Below are 17,613 nucleotides of genomic sequence, written 5' to 3'. Positions count from 1 at the left end.
AAGAGTTAGTTTGGCTTTGGTACAAGCAAATCCTGCCCCATTGACCTGCTGAAGCTCTGTGAGAGAAATAATGAACACATGAAGGAAGGAAAGAATCTGGTACACATAACTTCTGGATTTTCCCTTGACAAGGTCTGAATCTAAAGGGTTAGGGTTTTTAGAGACATCGTGTTCACTGGATGGGAGGAAAGGTCATCTTAATGGACTGACAGCTGGTCAAAGGAGAGGAAACAAAGGGCAGGGCGGGACAGCTGCGACTCAGGACACAAAAGATTCACTGCTGGGGTGCCTGAGGGATTCATGTGGGACCAGTGTTCTTCAGCATGTCCATCTGTGGCCTGAAAAAGGTAGTGAACAGTGAAATCTCCAGGTCTGCAGGTGACACTGTGCTGTTTTGAGCAGCCAAATACCACCCTGGTGGTTGGGAACTTCAAAAGGGGTCAAGAAAACGGGACAAAAAGACATGGCATGGACTTCAGCACAGACAATGGGTCTATGGAAAAACACCTTAAACCATGGACACACGACACTGAACTCAGAAACTCAGGAAAGTTCCTAGGGACACTGTTGCATGTTCTCTGAAATCATGGGCTCCACGTGCAGGAAGGGACAAAAACCAGCCAACAAAATCCTGGCCATCATCAGAAAGGGAACTGAGACCAAGGCAGACAGAATCACCCACATCTCCAGGATTGTTCAGTTCTCTGCTCCCAAAAAAGCTGAGCAGAAGGGAACCCAGAAACTGTGCAAGGATGATGTTGATATGCCACAGAGTAAAGTCCCCAGCACTACCCAGGGTATCCCTGGTGTTTTAGAGGAAGCATACAGTTTTCAGGGTCCTGGGCTACAGGGAGTGCCTGGAACCTCTCCCTGAGGCTGCTGATGGCCTCAACAGTGGAAGGTGTGCTCTGATAAAGGCACCAAGTTGGCAGGAGAAGAAGTTACAGGATGAGATGAGCATACTGCATAGCAGGAGAGCATCAGGCTCTTTGCAGAAACCCTGCAGAGAGAAGAGTCCAAATCCCATGTTGTATGGAAGAAGGGTCAGTTAGGGGCTGCGCTTAAAAGAGACATCCAGAGGGACATGGACGCCATCCACAGGGAACTGGACAAACTCGAGAAGTGAGTCCACGTGAACCTCATGAGATTCAACAAGCCCAAGTGCAAGGTCCTGCACCTGGGTCAGGGCAATCCTCAGTATCAATACAGGCTGGGGGGTGAAGGGATTGAGAGCAGCCCTGCAGAGAAGGACTTGGGGTTACTGGTGGATGAAGAGCTGGACATGAGCTGGCAATGTGGCTCGCAGCCCAGAGGTCAATAACCGTGTCCTGGGCTGCACCCAGAGCAGCGTGGGCAGCAGGTGGAGGGAGGGGATTCTGCCCCTCTGCTCCGCTCTCCTGACACCCCACCTGCAGTGCTGCCTCCAGCTCTGGAGTCCTCAGTACAAGAAAGATGTGGATCTGTTGGAGTGCGTCCAGAGGAGGCCACAAAAATTATCAGAGGGCTGGAGCAGCTCTGCTGTGAGGACAGGCTGAGAGAGTTGGGGCTGTTCAGCTTGGAGAAGAGAAGGCTCGGGGGAGACCTTCTAGAGACCTTCCAGTACTTGAAGGGGGCCTATAAGGAAGATGGGCACAGACTTTCTAGCAGGGCCTGTAGCGATAGGACAAGGGGTGATGGTTTTAAACGAAAAAAGGGGAGATTCAGACTAGATATAAGGAAGAAATTTTTTACGATGAGTGTGGTGAAACACAGGAACAGGTTGCCCAGAGAGGTGGTAGAAGCCCCATCCCCGGAAACATTCAAGGTCAGGTTGGACGGGGCTCTGAGCAACCTGATCTAGCTGAAGATGTCCCTGCTTATTGCAGGGGGTTGGACTACATGGCCTTGAAAGGTCCCTTCCAACCCAAACCATTCTGATTCTAAACTGCAGAGGCTCCCAGGCTGGGGAAGGTTGGGAGCTTGAGATTGTTGGCAACAGAGGGAAGAGTCCTTCTCTCCACTGAATCATAGAATCGCCTGGTTGGAAAAGACCTCTGAGATCATCGAGTCCAACCATACCTGTCCACTACTAAATTGTATCTTCAAGCACCCCAGCTGGGTCAAAATCCTTCATCTTAATCCCAATAATTAAACAGCTCAGGAACGTCCGCTGCTAGGCTGCTCACACAGGACTCTACCTTTGAAATGAAGACACCTGGTTCATGAATCCCAAATGGATGGCTTGAATGGTCACTGCCTCCTACAATGCTGAGTCCCAGGGGACCACCTGCTTTCACAAGGTGAATTTCCTTGAGGGAACAATAAGGGATATCACATTAGGACCACAAACACTGAAAAACATGGAGTCAGGCGTGTTTTGCTTGAGTGAGCACAAGGTAAACACCCACAGGACAAGGGGGTTCCCCATTACTTCTCAATGCCCCATCACCACAGTGGGCCAGCCTTCATCAGACTACCCGTTTCTCAAATTAAGAAGACTCAAGATTACACGATCCCATATTCCAACAGAGAGACTCACCTCAATGGGATACTGATCCTCCAGGCCTTTAGAGAGATGGTTCCTCTGCAGCGAAGGCGTCTCCTCCGGCGGGCTCTCCCCATGGCTGGGGGGTGGTGGTGGGGAGTGCATGCGCACTCGTGGCACGCCAGGCGAGTCTCCCTCGCTGAGCTGCTCTGCACCCTCTCTCTCTACCAGCAGCACGATGGTGGGGGAGGATGCGGTAAGCAGCGCTACTGCCTGATCATGCCTGGCTTCTGTCATGTCTACCCCATTGATCTAGAACAACCCGCAAACTCAGTGTCAGACCATCACCCGAGTACAGCCTGTCATTGTAAGCACTCAGCCGAGCACCCCAAGGGACCCCATTCTGCTGCAATATTGTCCCTTCTCAAAAGCCTGTTCCCCAGAGCACTTTGTAACTTACCCCACTCCTTCCTAGCTGGCAAAGGGACACAAGCACCTGCTCATTCCCACCTGACCACAATCCTCTTTGTAGACAGCTTACCAGCCCCTTTCCCACCTTCCCTGTACACCTCCAAGCCCTAACAGCACCAGTGATGCTCCAGGGGACCATGAAGACCATGCCCCACCTCCTGGAGCACGGCAAACCTAGCCATTGCCCAGACTATGCTGCGGCTCACTCATGACCAGGAGAGAGCCTGTCACTCCCTCTTGGCTTTGCCTTCGATCTTTCCTGCTGGGTCATGACAAAAGAAGCCCAAGAGGTTGCATTAAAGGAACAGGTCTAAAGATCTCAATATGGAAAGAACACAAAACAGCGATTCCCAGAAGTGACGCCCCAGCACAGTGAAGTGCTGTAGCATCAGCTGCCTTCACACTAGGCCATTTGTCCTTATCAATCACCCTCAAAGCCCAGACACAGGCTCTGCTGAGCAGGATCTGACGGTGCATCAGGACCTGTCATGGGCCACCAGGCTGCTGACTGCACATGCTGGGCAAGGTCAGGGCAGTCTGGGGAAGATGTCAGCTTTAATCCATAAAAAGTGCACCCCAGGTATAAAAAGACTTGGAAGCACTGAGATTCTGTTAGTACACAGTGACTGACTGGCTGACACAAAAGGAAAACTAGAATTCTTTTGGACAAGAAAACGTTATCCAATAGGCTCTGTCAAATAATTTCAAGAATACAACTACAGTCATCTTGTGATACCAGTGAAGGATAGAATGCTCCAGTTAAAGAGGTACTTCCAGTACATGCAGGGAAGCAGCAATGTCATTCACACAAAGCACTGAAGAGAATTCACCTGAAAAACTGTGTGGAAACTCATCTTTCACACACAAAACAATTATCTTAACATAACTTAACAAGATGTGCAGAGAAAAGCTGCCAAGACAGACAAGGGAACAGAGAGCCTTTCCTACAAAATTAAGATATAAACCCGCTTGCCTCAAAACTCAAAGGATCAAAAAGGATGCAACTGTTTTCCACGAACACATGAGGGACCAAAAACTTGGTAATCAATATGCAGAGGAAATCAAAATTATCACGGGTTATCGGAACAGCTCTCACAGGAAAGAGTAAATTTACTATAGGAAGTTTTAAGGGGGATTGTGGGAACATGCAAAACATTACAGGATGTTTAGCAGAAGGATCACAGGTGGGAGAGGGGAGTGGTCAGGGAGAGGAGGAACAAGCACGGGAAAATGGAGAGGGTGGAGAATAAAAGAGGCTGATCACACACAAGCAGGCTACTGGCCAGTATGCTTGTGTGGCCAAGCCCTGTGCCTGAGCACCACAGTCTGCTCTACCTTTTTATCAAACTCTGCTTGTATTTGCTGCACAAGTTTGCTCTCTATTCTGGGTACGTGTGTGAGACCTACTAGTAAAATTCAAGTTGAACTAGTCAGCAAGTAGGAATCCAAAATGTGGAAAGACCTGACAGCTGGCCCAGAAACTGGGTAAAAGGCTCAGGGTCTGACCAAAGAGCCTTGAAGAGTTTGACACTCGAGCCAGAGACTGAAGAGACCTGCAAACATGAATATTTATGAGTTGAGTGAGGGAATATATGTGCATTTTCCACTAGCAAACCTTAAACTTGATTAGCCAGAGGGCAGGAGCAGGGTTAAGTTGTCTGCATTGTCCATGCCCTGTCAGGACTGTTTGTGTTTATGTGTGCACCTGTAAAGGTGCTGCTCCCCTCCCTGTTTGCATAAATCTGTGGCCAGCCGTGTCTGCAGTTTGTTTCATCTCTGGAATCTCCACTCAGCCTTTCTGATGGCTGGATCTGGGAATGGGGAAAAGTAGCAGCCTTGAGTCCAGTGGACTGGGAAGCGAGGATCCCCTTGGGTGCTCTTGTCTGCCAGACACACCGATTTTTAACAAAGATGACATGCAGAAGAGAATTGGTCCTTAGGTTCTTATCACCAGATCAAGGCCCAGCACACTCTAGAGACAGACTTGCTGTAGCAACATGCACTCCTGACTTCATGCATTCCTCTCATTTTTCTGCCACTGACAAGAAGATGAGAATGGTCAGACGTGGTCAGACCAAAAGTATCCAGTGGTACTTCCCTGGACTAGTGCACAGGGACACAGGTACTCCCTGAGTCAGAGATGTATCGTATCTAACAGCCCTTGATGGCATTTTACTCATTAACTTCTCTCGTGATGCCTTCCCAGATTTTGAACAGCTAGTTTTCAGTGGCCTTTGTTGCTGTGTCTCTGCTTAGCAAGGGAAAAGGCCAGCCACAGCAGTTCACCTATCTGAGTGCCCAGAGCAAAGGGAAGAGTGTCATCTGTCCTTTCCCAGCTCCACATATTTTTCTGTGTGCCAGGGAACTATATAATTCTGTCAGATTTCTTAGTGACCAGGCTGCTCTCATTAGGACCCCCAATGTGTCTCCTGCTGTTACTACTGTCCTAAATCTCCCCCAGAATCAGTCTTCTTCAGTCTGCTCCCAGTCCCATCCCAAAAAACTAGCTGCCCTTAGCCACCGCTCCCAATCCTGCACTCTCCCTGCTAGATTCCCATCCCACAATTCAAACTCTCCAACACTCCCCTCTTGCAGCTCCCTGCCCTGTGTCTTCCACTACCAAAATTACTCTCAAGATGCCTGTGATGACTCTTGACACACTAGAATATGAGGAAAGCTGGAGAGTTAGTATTCAATCACTGGTGAGTTTTGTGGGGTGTTATCTCTGAAGAGAGATCTAGGCTGGGCTCTTCAATCCATGTACTCAAAGCTCCCTTAATAAAGTGAAAGGAGCTATCCCAGTCCTTCCCCTGCAGAGAAGTCCAGGATGATTTAGAGCACAGGGGAAGAGTATGAAGCTGTGCTGTATTTCTTTTCCTAAGAAAACAAAAATTCTTTGGCAACGTGAGAACAGAGGCATGACCAGGAGACTATAGCTTTGGAAATGGGCTTCTGCCTGCTGGACCTATGAAACTGCCTGTATTCCAACAAGGGTCCTTCTGCTTTCCCCATGCAGGGGAACACATGCAGCCTGCTCTGGACATCCGAGGAATCACCACATCCCAGAAAGCTTTCCAATAAAAACAGAAAACCACCGCTTCAAAAGAGTCGTGGTCAACAGGGAATTTACACAATGCTATGTGGGCACTGCTCCAAAGTGAGCAGACACTCTCTCAGCATCCAGTATCACTGGGCCAGGGCAGCCCCACAGCTCTAACCTAGCACCAGATTTCGCCAGAGACAGAGCAAAACCCACACATCTGCACCTCTTCATGAATCTCTTACAGCAAGCAGATAATTCTTGAGTATAAATATCACCAAGAAGATAGGAGAGGCCTCAGGATGTAACATTACCACTCCCTGGGTATCATACGTAGCAGTGAACCCCACAAGCAGGAAAGGCAGGATGGCAGCTGCTGCCAGGAGGCATGGCTGCTGGGAAAAGCAACAGTCAGACTCATGCTGGAAGGCACAGAAGTTATGTGAAGAGTCCACACTAGGTAAGTGTTCTTCCAGAAGATAATAATTTGTTCCTGCTCTAATCATAACAGAGCACAAGATGTGAGCTGCAGCTGATGCTCAGCACCAAACCTTTTATGAGCACATGCACTTCAGCACAGGTAACATCCCTGAGAGCAGAGGACCATGTATTCAAGCACTGGAACAGGTTGCCAAAGGAGGTGGTGGAGTCGCCTTCCCTGGTGGGATTTAAAAGATGGGCAGACAAGGTGCTGAGGGCCATGATTTAGAGGTGGAATTGGCAGTGTTGGGTTCATGGTTCTGCGATCTTAAAGGTCTTTTCCAACCACTACGATTGATTCTGTGACCTATTTCCTACCTAGGCAGTAACACTGTGCTCGTCACTGCAGCGGGGTGTGTCAGAGGAATAACGACAGCAAGGCCTTTAGCCACATTCAAATCTAACAAAGTCCCCGAGTTCTGTAAGCCCTGAGCCCAAACACTGCAGCCTGAAGACACTGCAAGCTATTACTAGGGAATTAGATCTGCTTTTCCTATGAAGCTGCCCACAGATATAAATAGAGCTGCTAACGGCGGGTGGAGACAGGTTTGAGTTTTGACTCTATTCTGAGATCTTGTGTTTCCTTCTTGCTACAGGTAGAGCAAACCAACTCCACACAACAGGCTGTGTGCCTGCAATTACGCCTCTCAGTCATGCCTCTGTACTATCAAAAGATAAGAAAAACCAAAATAATTTATGCTATCTGGCAACAATTAGGGTCAGGGCTTGATTCTGGGAGGAGGGGGGGAGCACTAGCAAGGAAGGAGAGATGTTGTACCAGTTCAAGTCTCCTGCCAAGATATGAATGTCAGACCCGGGCCAGAGCTCCACTAAAATCCTGTGCCAGAGCAAATACAACACAGCCCCCAGCCTAGGGATAGAGCAGACAGAAGCCAGCACTGACAAGGCTGTATCAGTGTTTACTCACGCCAGCTCTGTGGTAACACGTGCTCTTACCACAACAGCTGGATCAGAAACCCACCACCAGCACCAGGATGCAGGAGCTTTCACTCGGAGGCAGCATGCGAGCTTGGGAAGAGGGTCAGGAGACTCAGCAGACTCTCCCCACAGGAGAGGGAGCAAGTGACACATTAGGCAGAGAGATTCGAGGTTAGAGGCAACAGTGAGATCTAAACCACTGGCACAAACAGGAAGGGAACTGAGGCTGGAGTTTCAAACGAAAGCAGAGGGAAGCACTGTGGTACACCCTGCCCAGCTCCACACCACCCTCCAGCAGCCTATGCTGACCCCTGCCACCCTGCTCTCCACAGGGAACCCACCAGCTGTGCCCCCAAGGGCTTCCCTCCCCACAGGCCATGCTGTGGCAGAGCCCTCAGAGGTTGTCCTACAAAGCTCTGGAGGGACACCAGGCTAGGGCAGTGCTGCTGTATCATCTCTTTCCAGCACAGCCTGGACCACTACGTGCCGCTCCTGTGGGGAAGCGCTGACACTGTGCTGGGGGAAGGGGAGGTGTTAACTGCACCTACCACCTAGTCACAGGCAGGGGTAGAATCACCACAATTTAAATACTCTCCCAGAAGGCTCAGGAGCTGAAAAAAGGACCCCCAAAATCCAGCTTCAATGACAGAAAAGACAGCTCCTCTATGAGGAGGGGCAGGGAGCTGAGTCAGATCCCTTCCCTGCACACTCACCGAGATGACCCGATCTCCTACGTGCAGGATCCCGTCCCGATGGGCTGCACCACCCTCTGCAATCCGTGAGATAAAGATCCCCTGAAACACAGTCAGAAGGGTCAGAGCAGCCTGTGCTTCCCCTCACCAGGGTTTGCCTTTCCAGAGTCGTTCCTGGACACCAGGCAGGACTCAGCCCTTTCCCTTTTGCAGACCCCTCCCCTGGCACTTCCCATTTGTTCCTCACTCCACACAAACCCTCTTCTGCTTCTAGAGCCACCTGCAAAACCTCCAGCTACATCAAAGCCTTCACGTGGCTGAGAGCCCAGAACATATGTCAAGAGGACAGCAGCAAGATTGAATGTCACTGGCAGGGACTGTGAGCCCCAGCCCCACCTCCTTCTGAACTTCTCTCCTTTCCTGACTTAAGAGTAGATTCTGGCTCTCAGAGCCCACCCAGCTCACAAGCCCAGGGCCAGACTGCACAGCTGCATGCTCATGGGTGACAAAGACCCCATGCTGCTCCCACAAGTAGTGCTGAGACTCAGGGACCAAGCACCTTCCTTTCCAGAGAATCATTACTGACCGTGTCACCAGCCCGGTAGGGTGTGGAGCCTTTGCCACCAGCAATGCTGAAGCCCAGGCCCTTCTCATTGCGCATGAGGCAGGTGGAATATCTCTCTGTGGGAGGTGTTCCCTCAGGTCGCTCTGGGAAGCGTAGACCACCTCGCCTCTCACGAGGGCTGTAGTCATCCTCAGGGCGCAGTGGAGTGACAGTGATGGCGTTCTCCGGCTCCACCATCCGCTCCCGCAGGACCGTCATGGAGACGGAGCTTCCTGATCCACGCAGAGCTTCCACCGCCACGTGATGCTCCGCACAGTGCAGGGACACACCGTTCACCTGGGGATAGAGAGAGCCAGGCACAATCCTTAGAATCACAGAATGGTTTGGGTTGGAAGGGACCTTCAAGCTCATCCAGTTCCAACCCCCCTGCCAGCAGCAGGGACCCCTTCCACTAGACCAGGTTGCTCAAAGCCTCATCCAGCCTGGCCGAGAACACTTCCAGGGAGGAGCAGCCACAGCTTCTCTGCCCAACCTGGGACACTGTCTCACCACCCTCACAGTGAAGAACTTCTTCCTAATATCTAATCTAAACCTCCCCTCTTTCAATTTAAACCCATTTCCCCTTGTTTTGTCATTAACTGCCCTTATGAAAAGTGCTTCCCCAGCTTTCTTGTAGCCCCTTCAGGTACTGGGAGGCCACTATAAGATCTCCCTGGAGCCTTCTCTTTTCCAGGCTGAACAGCCCCAACTCTCTCAGCCTGTTCTCATAGGAGAGGAGGTCCAGCCCTCGGATCATCCTGGTGGCCCTGTTACTTCTGCTGGGAAGCTGCAGCCTTAGCAAATGCTGCCTAACAGAAGCACATCTCATCCCCTGCAGATCTGGCCCAACATCTTGTTCTCACACGGGTACCCAGACCTCACTCGCTGCCTGCAAGGGAGTTTCTCTGCACTCACACAGCACAGGAGGCTCCCACAGCACCGGTCCCAGGCCAGGGCAGCCCCTGCGAAGCACAGTAAAGGTCCTTACAGAGGAATTCTCCCGGCACAGGGAGCTCTAACTTCCCTATCACCTGTATCGTTCCTGCAGGCAACAAACTCCCAGACAGATAACCACTCACCTAGCACTATCTCCCCGAACAAATCTCAGTACAACTCAGATCGACACAACTTCTTGTTCCCCTTCAAGAAGGACATCTGCCTCCTCATACCCTGAAACACCCAACTCCTTCCCCTCCATGCAAAAACAGTAAAAATACTTGCAGGGAGGACAGCAGGTTCTGCAGCTCTCAGGGAAGCAGCCTGATTCCCTCTGCTCTTGCCTCCCTGATTTCAGAAAAAAGTCCTAGCACATCAGAAGACTGAGGAAACACAAAGTGGGGGCCCATGAAGCTGAATAATCTTTTCGTAGCAGCTACCTCATTTCATATTAACACACGCTTACAGGAAAGGTTGTCTGGTTCTCAGCCTGAAAACTAGATGTTCAAATCTATTTCCTCCATTTCAGCCTAAATGCTGATCTCTTCTCTCTGGCCACCAACGAATGCCAGGAGGAGAGGAAATGGCAGGAAGATGTGGCAGGGGAGGGTGAGGTTGGCCATGAGGAAAAGGTTCTTGAGGCAGAGGGTGGTGGAGCCCTGGAACAGGCTCCCCAGGGAGGTGCTCATGGCACCAAGCCTGACAAGATTCCAGCAGCATTTGGCCAAGGCCCTCAGGGCCATGGTGTGAATGTTGGGATTGTCCTGTGCAGGGACAGGAGTTGGACTCCATGATCCTTGTGGGTCCCTTCCAACTCACAACATCCTATGATTCTATGATACCTAGAGACACCACATCAGATCACACAAACACAGGCCAGTGCCCCAAACACAGACCACCTGATTCTCTGATCTCTGTCCGGTACTGTAGCAACATCTATTCCCTCCATAATGCAATCCATCCTTCCTCAAGTGCACCTCAATCCTGTATGATTAATCACATTTTTAAATAATGTGAAGACAGGCAAGTAGGGCATACGGCTGGCTCCCTGGTTAAGAAGTTATCTTACAAGGTCCACTTTTGCTGCACAGAGGAAAGCAGCTGTGTAGAGTCACAGTGTAGAGCCCAGTGGGTCAGCCCGCTGGGGACGTGGGCACACACTGCTGAGTATTTCTTCCCACCTGGGTTACACAACCCTTCTGAGTCGGGAGAGAGTGAACGCAGGAGCAATTTCTGTCCTTAGAAAGCAGCAAAAGATGAACAGTATTGTTAATTAAATAACTAGCTCTTGAGCCAGGCAAATTTTATTTTGCTCTTGCACGGCTCCTGATGCTTAATTTGTCCTACAAACTAGAGTGATGCACAGAAATACCAAGCCATACTTCTACCTCTACTCTCAAGTCATAAGAAGCATGCATTTCTTCACGGTAGCCAAGTTCTTACCTCCAGAAGCTTGTCCCCAACGCGAACCCCTGCACGAGCTGCAGGACCCTCTTCTGATACGCGGGAAATAAAGATACCCTGCAAACAAAACTACTTGTTAGAAGAGGTGGAGCCCATTCCTCAACTTTCTAAAGTCTAGAGAGACCACTCCACCCTGTTCAACTCAAGGGAAAAAGGAAATCCCTCGTGAATCCCGTACCCTGGATGTGGGGACAGGACAGCCACATCACCCCATTCAGGTATTTTGGTAGAAAGGTGAAAGAAATCCCACTGCAGGGCTACCCCACAGGTGACAAAGCGGAGAAGGGAATGACACTAATCCTTTTCCAGTGGGATGAGAACATGATGCAGCTGATGCCACCACACGTGTGAAAGACAACCCCGTATTCTTTGCCTTATGAGTCCTGTGCATCAGAACACAGATGGGAAAGAAAGAGCAGTTCTCCTTGCAGCTCTCTGTGGTCAGCAGCAGGAAGGGACACCAAGTCGTGCTCCAGAGGCAAGAGTCTGCTCAGCCCTGCCAGCCTCTGGCTTCCAGGTGGGTCCAGGGCTGCTCCCACCTTGTTCTGAAAGCCCATCCCAGCCACAAAGCTGATACATATGGACACCCACCTTCCAGCTACAGAGAAAGTAGAAAGTGGGTGCTTCAATAATGATACAGTCCAGGGTCTTACCTCATCGTCACCCTTATAGGGGGTGGAGCCCTTGCCCCCTGCGATGCTGATGCCCAGCCCCCCCGTCTGCCGCACGATAGTCAGTGTCAACTGGAAGCAGAATGGACACAGGTTACAGGTCAGTGCAGACCAGGAGAACACCCAAAACATCCTGAAGAGCAAGGGATGACTACTTAAAGAACAAACACCAGAGCATCAACTTTATCTGCATACATCCGCTCACAAATTTGTGTAAGCTGAGGTACCCACGCCTCAAAGGCACCAAAGTCACAATACACTTACACAAACATCTCCTTTTTCACAGTTGAGACCTGAACCATATCTCACAACCCAGCGTCAGTTTGCCTGTAATGAACACATCAGAACGAGATGTCCACCACAAAGTAAACTGAGCAGCAGTAGGATAGGAGTAGATAAAGAAACAGGGATAGCATTCACATCCCAGCCCAGCTCCTTTTGGGGTGTAATTCCATACAACTACTGGGAGATTAAGGGTCACCCCAACGCAGCATGCGGTAACAAGAATGGCTCCTCTTCCACAATACCCTGGACAGATACTTGTCTTTGCTCTGTTGATGGAAATCAATGTGTGATTCCAGAAAAGCCATCTGCTTTGTCCAGCTGACTCCTTCCTCTTCTCACCTCTGCACAGGCATGCTCAGGATTGTAGCTGTGCAATCCAGAAGTCTCTTCTCCTTCCTGTCTCCCACCTCTACGTACCAAATTACGTCTGCTTCCAATAACAGAAGTTTTGCTCAAACTTGAACTGAAATTGTTTATATTTAGGATACGAGCATAAATTGTTCATGTTGGCCCAGTCATGAGAAGGAAGACAGGGAGCATGTGGTAGGATATAGGGAAAGGAATGGGACAGATAAAGACTCTTTCAGGGATCTGTCAGGGCCAAGGACCAAGGAGCTGGTGAGGTAAGTGACAGAAATGTACATAGACTCCTGGAGAGAACCAAATTTTCTGTCCTCCAGATGTCACTTCTCTGGAAACAAAGTCCAGAACAGAGAGCGGCTGCTGCAGAGGTGTCTAGCTTCAACATCAGGTCCACTTGGCCTACGCTGGGTCACAGTGTGGGCAGCAAACGCAGCAGGACACTTGCTTTCCTTAACCCTTCCCTTCAAATCCTTCTTCGCTTCCTACAATGACAGAAGCAACAGCCTCTGGAGCTTCGCATTCTACTAAGTTTAAAACAAAACCAAAATAAACCACCACAGGAAATGCAGAACTGAAATGAGGTTCCTTGTCATTTCCTTTGGTGCCCAGTCAATAGCGTAGCAGAAAGCTGCTGGGATCTGGAAATCCCTGATTCTACACAGACCATAAGCACATTGTCTCCAGTGCAAAACCAAGAGCCCGAGTAAAATCCAAGTATTGAAAGACAAGAATTATTCAGGTGAGACAGAGAAACGTGGCAGTCATGAGATAGCATTGCATGTCATCGACAGCACACTTTAAAGCCACTTACAGATGACACTAACACTTCTTGCGTGAAGGAGTCTATCAGGGTCTAACTACAAATACCACTTCTTTTTCTTCCTCTCTCACTGGATTTTAGTAAAGCTCTAAATACTTGTATCTATATCCAACACAAAAACTTCTCAAGATGATGGAAAATTAGGTCTCCAGACAAGGACTACAGAGTACTCTGACAACAGGATCCAGGTATTTCCAAGTCAGACAGTTGATGGTTTTACTCAGTGCCTGAATCAATAGGACAGGGTTGCTATTTTTGACAATGAAGGAGGAATATACAATGTCACTGGTTACAGAAAGTCACTTTCAGTTGTACAGCAAGTTGATTATATAAACTAACTGAAAGATAAACAACAAAACCCACAGATTTCACAAATTCATAGAAACCAGACTGAAAATACGGGGATATTTGCCAGAAAAAGTCAACTGGGCTGAGGGTTAAGAACCTTAAGTCTATCAACACACATTGAACAAACAAAACACCAAAGAGGAACCAGACCTAATCAAGCTTAAAAGACACTGCTAGAACAACAGCAAATGGGCTTGAATTGGATGTAAATATATTTAGGCTGGAAAGAAGATTTCAAACTCCCAAAGCAAATCAGTTCTACCATAAAAATAGTGTGGTAAGAAACTGAACTGGTGAATGTTCGAAGACTATGAAAAGAGTAACTGACATGATTATGAACCCGAGAAAGAAGGAACTAGATCAGCAGCCTATGATAGTCTTTCAGTTTTATATTCAGTATTTCACATTACAGCCCAGATACTGCTTTTAGCACTAAACCATTAAGTTAATTCTTCCCAAAAGCGCAGCTGTCATAAGGCTGCTTCAGAGCTCCTTTGACTTCCCCGATGTCTAAACTGACACTGGAAACACAGCAAACAGCTGTGGTGACAGCAGGGACAGCCCAGCCTGCACCCCTGCGCTCACTCTTGCAATGACCTTCCTGGGTATTTTTCCTCTTCTTGCATTTTTTTCCCCCCCTAGAACCAGGGATCCATCCACCACCCTGCAATAGCTCATCTCAGACATCACAACTGATCTGTGATACCTCCCACCTAGAAACACGCTGCTCAACTGATTCTGGTTCCTTCCTTTGCAGAAAGGGCAAACCTTCATCAAGTGGGCAACATATCCAGAGTTTCTTCCTAGTTCCTCCCAGACAGACAAGCATCCATGCCCTCCATGGAAAAGTGCTACTGGGGATGGAGAAAAGTGGGGAAATTGAAAAATTTGCCACTTCAGCCTAGAGGTGTCACCTCCCTGAAATAGAGACTTGGGAGGAACCCATTTATCACTGATGGCACTCAAGTACAAGCCACGGAAGCAGTTGTATCTCCCTCCCCTCTCCTCTATCCCCCTCAGTGCCAACTGTGTTTCTGCCTGTACATCTCCAGGGAACACTCAAACAAGGACAGATTCCATCTCAGCCTATTTTTCATACATTAGCTATCTCTTATGAGATTCACTTGATCCTGCAAGATTTTCCAACCTGCAGTAAGTAAATGTGAACCATTCTGGAGAACCCAGAACGGGGACAGGGTTACTTCTCAGAAGCAGCCGGGGTTATCTGGGTATTGCCCAACTAAAACTGTTCAATGCTGTGCCTTGCGCCTGCCAGCGAAGGATTTCTGCAGTTTGCTCTTGGCAGGGGCCCAGCAGACACAGAGGCAGCCAATTCGACCTTCACAGGCTCCAACTGCCAAAGCACGGAGCTGTCGTACTTCAGAACCTGCTGAAAGACCAAGTTGTTCCTCCAGAAAAACATGAGGGCATGGGCTTTATTTCCAGAAGACAGCAAGTTTCTGCACACATAGGCATCTTGTTGTAACTGCTATACATCTGGAGGCATCTAAGTGTCTAATCCCCACATTTACATCACTTGAAACTTATTTTAAATGAGAATGGATTGTCAACAATGACAGAAAATGCAAACACGCGATAAATACTTCTGATTTTATTTGGACAAAAAGCATGACGTGCTGCACACATCGCATGGAGGTGATGAATCACACTTTACTCCACCAGCAGCTGAAGAGTCCATTTAGTATCATCAATAAGGAATAATCATTCTAAAAGTGAAAAGGGTTGGATAATTTGCACCCAAAAGTCCTAAGAACTGACTGAGATCTCTGATATGCTTATAGAGCATTTATAAAATTCTGGAATCTCGATACCCTGAAATACCATTTGCATTGTGCTGTTAGACTATGAGATTACACAGGATGATGCCCATAACTATCAACTCATCATCCTAGCAGCAATCCCAGAAAAGTGACTGAAGAACATGCATGCCTCTTACCAGGCAGACAGAAATAGCACTCATGTCAAACAGCTGAGTTGTATGAAAATTAGGTCTCTCAAAAAAACAAAACACATGTCTATTTCTTTCTTTGACAAGACTCCAAATGTGTCTGATAAAGTAGCAGTAAAGATTTAACAAGCAGACTTTCGTAAAACCTGAAGCTTGTTAGCACAAGGCATTCTCACTGACAGCATGTGATGCTGGTTTTAGGTGTATGTTACACAAGCTAAGAACTAGCAGAGGTCAAGTACCTCTGCTAATCATCAGTGAAGAACCAAGAAGGAAGGTTCTGCCAAGAACTGCACCTTATTCCAAATCTGACAGTAAAAATGTTAATAGTTCCATGAGGGGAGGCTAAGAGCCTTCAAATAGGGGAGGAGGAGGGATACACATCTTTTTACCTATTAATGCCACTAATAACTTTATAGAAAATGAATATACCATGTTTGTAACAACAAAGGAATTAGGGATCCCCAAAGAAATTTCAGAAGCAGGCTTAAAAAAATGTGTTTTAATATAAAGCACAAGTAAATCACATAATTTATTGCCAGTAAATACTGTGGAACTAGAATGTATAAAGAGGATTGAAGAGATCAGACAACTCCTGATGTACTGTGTTTAGTACAAGAATATGAACAGTCCAGAAATCCTAAACTACAGATTGCAAGGGCCTGGGAAATTCCAGTGAAAGGTTCACCATGTCTCACGAAGGTCTGCGCTTCCTAATCCCCAAAGAAAGCCCCTCACACCCATCCTCGGAGATGTCTTTACATAGACATCACATTCGACCCCGTGTGTCCTTCTTCCAGGAACACCTCAACAAAAGAGAAGGTACTTGCACAGCACATACATTTAAGAGACCCACAGGAGTTCAGGAGCCAGAGGCACTGACTCACCAGGAAAGATTAGAAGAGCTAAATCTGTCTGGCTTCAGTAAGCAGTAACTCGTGAGGACAAGGGGATAGGCTGAAAATACCAGTGACCAAATGGAAGGTGGGAGATTACTGCATGAGCTGTCAAGAACTAAATTAAAAATGAACAATGGAAAAAGGGACATGAAGGAAAGATCCTGCCCTGGCAGAGAAGCAGGGGTACGAGCTGAAGATTTTCTGGCTCTGATGTTATTTCTTTCTCCATTCAGATGTTTTTTTAGTTACCAAGGGAATGGATACTTGCAAGGCAGAGATGGTAGGGTACAGATCAGAGGAGTCAAGGCCTTGACTGCCTTCTTACTAAACACCTTTCCAGTCAGTTTAGTACTAACCAGAGAGCCAAGTAAGAGAAGTTTGCAAGCCCCAGTGACTGACAGCAGCACTGAGAGCAGACAGGACAGGCGACCTGCAACGCTGAATGTGCTGGTGTACTCCTGCAGATCCCCTTCCCCAAAGAGATGCCAAGACAGTGAACAACATTTCATTTACTGAGGATGAAGAAAGGATGCATTTTTTAAAATGTTAAACATGGTGACTCTTGAAGTGTAAATAAAAAAACAGGTTCATATAGATATTGTTAATCTTGATATGAATATATACCTAGGTATGAATACAGAGCTGTCATACAGATATGAATCATATCACCATGATACATATTAATAGTCATCTCGAGATATCTCTGTCTACATAGAGATATGAATCCATCTTGATGTAAGAAAAAATGTTAACAGTGAGAACAACCCTTCACTGGAACAAACTCCCCAGGGACACAGCAGAGTCCCCATCAGCAGAGGTTTTCAAGATGAGATGGGTCAGGGTGCTAGATAATCTCATCCAGGCTCCTTTTCCCACAGAAGGTTGGGCCTTTTGAGGTCCCTTCCAACCTGGGTTGTTTTACCATTCTATGATGACTTCTTTCATTAATGAATTCCAGAAACAGGGATTTAAGATGATTCCTCCTCATCACGATAGACACCCAGCATTGCCACAGGCATGGAAATGCCAGCAGCAAAAGAGGGGGTCCTGAAAGGACCTTGGCTGGCTAAACTATGGAATGCAGCTGGACAGAGCCTCTCTGGAAATGAAAATATTAAACTTGTTAGTTAAAGAGAAATAAAGTGAGTATTGGACAAAGCTGACAAGT

The 17,613-nt window shown here is 48.0% G+C and overlaps 1 protein-coding gene across 1 annotated transcript in view; it reads right to left on the bottom strand.

The window, feature by feature from the left end:
- The window catches only part of LOC104524343 (protein scribble homolog), a gene marked incomplete at both ends in the record, with an annotated part of 34,074 nt that extends 22,241 nt beyond the window's left edge, over positions 1-11,833 (bottom strand). Inside the window, 6 exons of the mRNA XM_029084792.1 lie at positions 2,178-2,288; positions 2,519-2,776; positions 8,108-8,188; positions 8,673-8,987; positions 11,070-11,147; positions 11,744-11,833. Of these exons, the coding sequence (XP_028940625.1) occupies positions 2,178-2,288; positions 2,519-2,776; positions 8,108-8,188; positions 8,673-8,987; positions 11,070-11,147; positions 11,744-11,833 (933 nt within the window). The remainder of the gene's footprint in view (positions 1-2,177; positions 2,289-2,518; positions 2,777-8,107; positions 8,189-8,672; positions 8,988-11,069; positions 11,148-11,743) is intronic.
- Between the last annotated feature and the right edge of the window lie 5,780 nt (positions 11,834-17,613).

Source organism: Antrostomus carolinensis, unplaced genomic scaffold (assembly GCF_000700745.2).
Source record: "Antrostomus carolinensis isolate BGI_N321 unplaced genomic scaffold, ASM70074v2 scaffold16554, whole genome shotgun sequence".
Classification (NCBI taxonomy): domain Eukaryota; kingdom Metazoa; phylum Chordata; class Aves; order Caprimulgiformes; family Caprimulgidae; genus Antrostomus; species Antrostomus carolinensis.
Note: the sequence above shows the minus strand (reverse complement) of the source record. Positions and strands in the feature narration are given on the sequence as shown.